The 6,391-nt window shown below is 32.9% G+C and overlaps 2 protein-coding genes across 2 annotated transcripts; both read left to right on the forward strand.

Moving 5' to 3' along the window:
* Positions 1 to 3,126: 3,126 nt before the first annotated feature.
* LOC102667489 (transcription factor bHLH140) lies at positions 3,127 to 3,663 on the forward strand. Its single transcript, XM_006574133.1, has one exon. It carries the CDS (start codon positions 3,127 to 3,129, stop codon positions 3,661 to 3,663), a length of 537 nt encoding a protein of 178 aa, XP_006574196.1.
* An 891-nt stretch (positions 3,664 to 4,554) lies between these two features.
* On the forward strand, positions 4,555 to 6,181 carry LOC100798067 (UPF0098 protein TC_0109). Its single transcript, XM_003516925.5, has 2 exons — positions 4,555 to 5,282; positions 6,015 to 6,181. Exons 1-2 carry the CDS (start codon positions 4,848 to 4,850, stop codon positions 6,090 to 6,092), a joined length of 513 nt encoding a protein of 170 aa, XP_003516973.1. The 5' UTR covers positions 4,555 to 4,847; the 3' UTR covers positions 6,093 to 6,181.
* The last annotated feature ends 210 nt before the right edge of the window (positions 6,182 to 6,391 follow it).

Below are 6,391 nucleotides of genomic sequence, written 5' to 3' on the forward strand. Positions count from 1 at the left end.
GATCTTCGTTTCCATTTGCATCTGCAAGGAAAAGAACTGGTGGAGTGACTGATGTGTGTGGTGTTTCACTTTATTTTTCTTTGCAATTTTTTTGTTAGATTTTATTCTATATTTTTGGGGGACAGAGATTGATGTGTTTGAGTAGAGAAGCTGTAAAATCAGAGTGCATATGAAGTTGGTGAATTTTATATGCAAAAGCAATAAGACATGTAATAAGTGCAACTCGATGGTCTGGAAAAACCTACAGTCATTTTAAAGGGGAAGAAAATCGAACCTTATTCATTTTTTTATATTTAGAAAAAATATCAAAAAACATTAAATAAATAATATAAGAATAAGAAATATAAAAAATAAATCAATTATAAAATATGGTGCAAGAATATAATGATTATTGGAGAGATGTTGATAATTATGTCAACATGTTGGACAATTTTACACAACCATTTTCAAACAAGATAATTTTATGAAATCAAAATTTTCTAAGACATAATAAAAGTACACCTCAGAATATAGAATTAATGATGTGGAAAGAGAATAGAAATAGACAGAAAAAAGAGAGAGAGAAGAATGTCCCATGTAAAATAATGGGATAAGAAAAGAAAAAAATAAAGTAGAAAAAAAGATAAACGAAAAATTGAGTATATATATTTGAAATATTTCTAAAATTAATTTTTATAAATACTCGTCTAAATATACACATTTTACTTACAAAAATCATATACCCTTGTTATCAACATGTTAATTTGAGTGATGTTAAGCTGAAATTTAAATTTTATAAATAAAAAATTAAAAGAGTGAAGTTAATAACTATTTCATATCAATATTATATTCACCAAAAATATACACACTTGTTTCCCTCTCCTATCTGGCTATCATAGAAGCCAGATCCACATGTGGTTATGGTTGTACACTTGTACTCACCCTTTGTCTGACTACAAAAAAATTTCCATCTCCTATATAAGTTACTTGTTACTACCAATATTTCAGCTTTGAGTTCTCACGAAGCTTCTATGTCATCATTTATGTATAGCAGAACAAATTCTGCTCCTGCAGGGCATTATTGTGGAGTCACAAAACGCAGAGGAACTCCTAAATCTTAATTAAAGTTTACTTATACCGTGTGACGCAACAAAGAGAGCATTTCAAGCACTATCCGAAAGGAGATAATATAAATAAAAAGAAGCAACTTAAGATGAAGTCACTTTGTTCAAATTTATCGTGCATGCTGGACCCTTCCATAGTAGAAAAAGCGTCAGGGAAAAGAAATTAATGTTATACAGTGAAATGTAGATAAAACATTGCTTTTGGAAGATACAGGTGAAAAAACAGAACTTTGTTTCCATCGGGATGTGTGGGATTTTAAAATTGGAGGGTTTAAAGCTTTAATGTTGAAGTGGGATACTTTGGTTTTGTATTTTTCTTGAAAAGAAATGCTGATTGCTTGATTCCACCTTAAGCTCTTTCCCGATCTGATTAAAAAAAGCAGTCTACAAATGAAATAAAAACCATGAATAGTTGTAGCATTGGTTAGATTAAAATTGAACTCAGATTTTTGACGTAGGATTTTGACTTCGAATTTTATAAATAAAAACAATACTTAATTAAGAAATTTTTTATTAAAAATAATCAGTTAAATTTTTAACAAAAACTAATAATCGATGAAGTCAAAATACTTTTTAGACAAAAGGACATGAATAGTTGTTATTCTCTTTTAACTGTGTGCAACCTGATGAAAAGCACAAACCACACACAATAAAGGGAGGTAACTAATGGCTTATTTCGTCACTCGTTTTAGACATGCCTGCAACAAAAATACATTTTGCTTCGATCTCAGGGGAAAGGGACTTACTTTCTCTTTGATCATCACCTCTTGACCTTTGGAATCAAAAGATAAATTTGAGGGCCTAATTAATTTCTCTCTCAGTCACTAGCCAAATGACTTTGTGATTTTGCTCTCTTTCTAGTCTTCTTGCAAGTGGGTCATCATGTCACATTGTGAAGGGATATTTGTACTACACCTAATCTAAGAAATTATGGAAGCCCAAAACTGAAGCGCAGCAGCATATCCAAAAGAAGATTAAAGAGGGAAAATTAAAAAGAAAAGAAAGGAAAAATTAAGCTAATTAAGCTGTACCTTGGGTGGGCCTAAGCATCGGGTCCCGCTTAAATCAGAATAATTATTATTGCCTGGCCGTCCAATTCCAAATATCTATAACCATAAATAAAAAAGAAACTCTCAAATTGTAATATGTAATTGTAATTGCGGCCGAAATATTAATATTTTGAAAATCTCTTCGCCAGTTAGTTTTTCTTTTTTCTTGATCATATTTACCAATATCTATAACCATAAATTTGATCATATTTACACCAAAATCGTATTTTCTCTTGACCAGTTAGTTTTTCTTTTTTCCAAAACTAAAAATCAAATTTTAAAAAAAATTAGAAACTTATAACATAGTCAACTCAGTCTTTTACTAGTATTTATGTTGTTTTCAACCTTCAGTAACATTAAGATTTAAAACTTACTCTGAAGGAGAATAAGGACAGATGATTGGAATAAATGCATGAGAACTTAGTTTTTTCATTATCACCGTTGAATACAACAGTAAAAGTAAAAATTGAGGATGCAACTATTGATAATTTAAGACCTTTGAACAAACAATAATTAAGATTCGTTTGATTTAAATGAACAAAAGAAATGCGAAAATAAATTAAAATGTAAAAAGATAAAATATATTTAAATTAAAGCAAAATATAAAAATATACAATACACATCAATTTTTAAAACTTCTTTATCAAATGCACCTAGACTTAATTAAACCAAGGGGTACTTTAAAATTTGGATCAAAATTATACTGACCTCAAACAAGAAATACTTCATTTACTATCCATGCGTCATGCATCCACCTCCTACGCCAAAAACTGGCAGACTCACACGTCCACATCTCTCCTTTTTCATTCATTCAAAGATCAAAATCGAAATCATTGTACCACGGTCATACTCTTCTATCGATATAAATCCTCCTTGAAAGTGACCCTAATCCCCACCAAGTCCAAAAACCAACTCATTCCATTCCACTACCTTCTCCCCTCATCTCAGCATCACCACTTCCATCATCTTCTCCAATGGATCATCACACTCCTTCCACTAACCCTACCTTATCTCAATTCTCTTCTTCAAAATCAAACAAAAGTTTAAACAAAGAGAAAAAGGGTGGTGCCAGAAAATGCAAAGGAGTGAGGCTCTCCACTGACCAACAAAGCGTGGCGGCGAGAGAACGAAGGCACAGAATCAGTGACAGGTTCAAGATCCTGCAGAGCATGGTCCCCGGTGGAAGCAAGATGGACACGGTGTCCATGCTGGAAGAGGCCATTCAGTATGTGAAGTTCCTCAAGACCCAGATTTGGCTTCACCAAACCATGATCAACTTCATGGACAATGATAATAACAATAATAATAACTATGAGTCTTCTTCTTCACTACCCTCACCTTTGTTACACCCTAATAGGGATAATTGCTATTATTTCCCTTCTGAACAGTTTTTTTCACCTCAGCCAAATGCAGTGTTTGATTATGATAACATGCAGGATTTGGCACAATGCAGCTTCCAAGGTGAAGACACGACCTACATTGATGCCTCTTTGAAATATTGGCCAGCGTGATTAATTAATATAGTTGATAATGTTATAGTTAGTGTTTTTTTTGTAATTTGTCAAATGTTTATGACTATCCCTATGAGTGTGATATATATTATCAATGAAGTGAAAGCTTAATTAGTGTAGAGTTTACATGTAATCGTGTTATGTTGTGTGTTGAATTGTTAATGTTGGGTCTCTGTCACAAACACCTCATTCATATTGCGGTTTTTTTTTATGCATATTCTTATTGCGTTTATGTGAAATCGTAGTGGCTGTTTAAGGAAAAACAATCTTATAAGTTTGTAGGATTCAATTAGGCTTAAATTTAAATTTTAAAATAAAATATTATCAATTATATATACTATAAAAAATGTGTTTAACTGTTTTTTTCATGTTTTTTTAAATAAAAAAATAATAATAATCGGTGGATGATTTTTAAAAATAATTATAAAAATAAAATAATAATTTATAAATATAATTATAAAGATAAAATAAATATAAAATTATGTAGACCAAAACATCTTATTACTTTTACATAATTATAGACGTGGGATTAAGATAGAAATCCCACGTACTCGTATCATTTATAAATACTGATTGCACTGTGTACATGATGGGAACATATTTGCTTGTGCAGTCCGATTTTGCAGAGTTTAAATCTATACATTCACATGACAAAGACATCTATTTAGAGTCTGGACCGTCATAGCATGTTGCATTCCGAACGAACGAAACATTAGTAGACAAATCTAAAGAAGAGAGGAAAAATGAAATGAAGTTTTAAATGAAAACATTATACACATACTTAAATTTACATTGCTGTCATTTAAGATTAAAAAAAATTGCAAGTTAATTTCTTTGTTTTATTACAATAAACAAAACATAAAAGAAATAAAAAAGTATAGAAATTAAGACGAAATGAAGCACCCTATGGACTAATTCTATCTTTTCTTAGAAGAGTTGGATCCTTCAATTTCGTCCAGAACGCTCCATATCCTCCACGAATTCGAACACGCGTCACGTTCTCTACTCTCTTTCTCACTTCCTCTCGACGTCACGACACGCTTCGCCACGTGTCACGCACCCAACAGTTTCCGAACACTCCTCCTCTATAAATAACTAACGTTTCCCTCTGTATACAACCGAAAAACTCCATCAATAAAAGAAAAAGAAAAGCACGTTAAAGATTGTAATAATTTGTAAAAACTATGGCTAGCGATGGCAGCGAAGAGTTTAGGCTAGTGTCACCGGCGTTCAGCAACGAGGGGAAGTTACCTCGGAACTACACTGACGAGGGCCAGGGTGCGAAAAAGAACATATCCCCTCCGTTGGAGTGGTACAACCTGCCGGAGGGGACCAAGACCCTCGCCCTCGTCGTGGAGGATATCGATGGATCCGATTCAGATGGGCCCATCATGCCATGGACCCACTGGGTCGTCGCAAACATCCCGGCCACGGTGAAGGGCCTGCCGGAGGGATTCTCCGGCAAGGCTGCCGAGATGGGCGGGGATTACGCGACGATCAAGGAGGGGAACAATGACCTGAAGAAGACCGGTTGGAATGGGCCCAGGCTGCCCACGCCTGGCCACAGGATTCAGTTTAGGCTCTATGCTTTGGATGATGAGCTCAAGCTTGGTAATAAGGTATGATGTGTTTTTGGTTTGTTGTGATGGAGAAATGGCTCGTTGAAAACGAAAATGTTTGTTCTTTTGCTTTCTTGATGTTAAATGGGTGTATGGACTTTGTGATGTTCATTACCAGTATACAAATATAGTAGGATAAATTAATAACAAGACTATCTTTGATATAACTGGACTGTGATAGGATGCAGTTTCTCATGTTGGTACACAAATTTTTTTATTATAGGAATTTTAACAAAAATTAGCATTAGAGTTTAAATTGTGAAACACTCTTAGCGTGTAAATATTATATATGATATCATGTTTAACTATACCATCATATATAATAGGATGACATATAATTAAATAATTAAATTCTTCCTCCCCTAGAAAAGTAAAATTAAATATCTCAGCAGACTATTTTAGATAGATATTTTCTTGAAATTTGAAAAGTAAAAAATAACCTTCTTTTATTGTCGTTAAGAAATAGTGTTCAAAATATACTTAATTTTAATAAGGAGATTTATGCTAAATTAATATGAATAATTTCAATACTATATGGTGGTAAGAAATTTCTGAGTTTTCTTTAAGATGAATCCTTGAGGAGATGCAATATAACATTCAAAAGTAGCGATTGAACAATTTGTATATGATGTGGTTCTAGAGTAGCTTCCATTATAGTAAAATGTTTCTTAGGTTGTTTCCATGGCAAAAGTCGTTCTTCTTACGTGAATATATTTGTTGCATTGATTGCAGGTGACGAAGGAGAAGTTGTTGGAAGAAACCATTGAAGGACATGTGCTAGGAGAAGCGACCTTGATGGCTATATTCTGATGTAACAACATATTATGGGTGCAATGTCTTTGACTTTATACATGTACCATTTTGGAATGTGACATCATCGAGATAAACATTTTACCAAATCTCACTTTGAGTTCTGTACGTCTCTTCCTTTTGAGCTTCATTATTTCATTAATATATTACAATATAATTAGTTCTTGCTCAAAACTTAAAAATTACAGGCTAACGATATCAGTGTTATTATGCATTTCCGATGGCATCTCACATGGGTTGTTAGAATGATCCATATCCACATTATATGTATTTTTCGATTTCTCCAAAGCATATTGATA

The sequence above is a fragment of the Glycine max genome, chromosome 1 (assembly GCF_000004515.6).
Source record: "Glycine max cultivar Williams 82 chromosome 1, Glycine_max_v4.0, whole genome shotgun sequence".
Taxonomy (NCBI): domain Eukaryota; kingdom Viridiplantae; phylum Streptophyta; class Magnoliopsida; order Fabales; family Fabaceae; genus Glycine; species Glycine max.

Bases quoted from the DNA above. Each gene is read 5' to 3' on its own strand.
- LOC102667489 (XM_006574133.1), top strand. From the start codon at position 3,127: ATGGATCATCACACTCCTTCCACTAACCCTACCTTATCTCAATTCTCT.
- LOC100798067 (XM_003516925.5), top strand. From the start codon at position 4,848: ATGGCTAGCGATGGCAGCGAAGAGTTTAGGCTAGTGTCACCGGCGTTC. The intron at 5,283-6,014 runs GTATGATGTGTT...CATTGATTGCAG, and splicing joins AGCTCAAGCTTGGTAATAAG to GTGACGAAGGAGAAGTTGTT.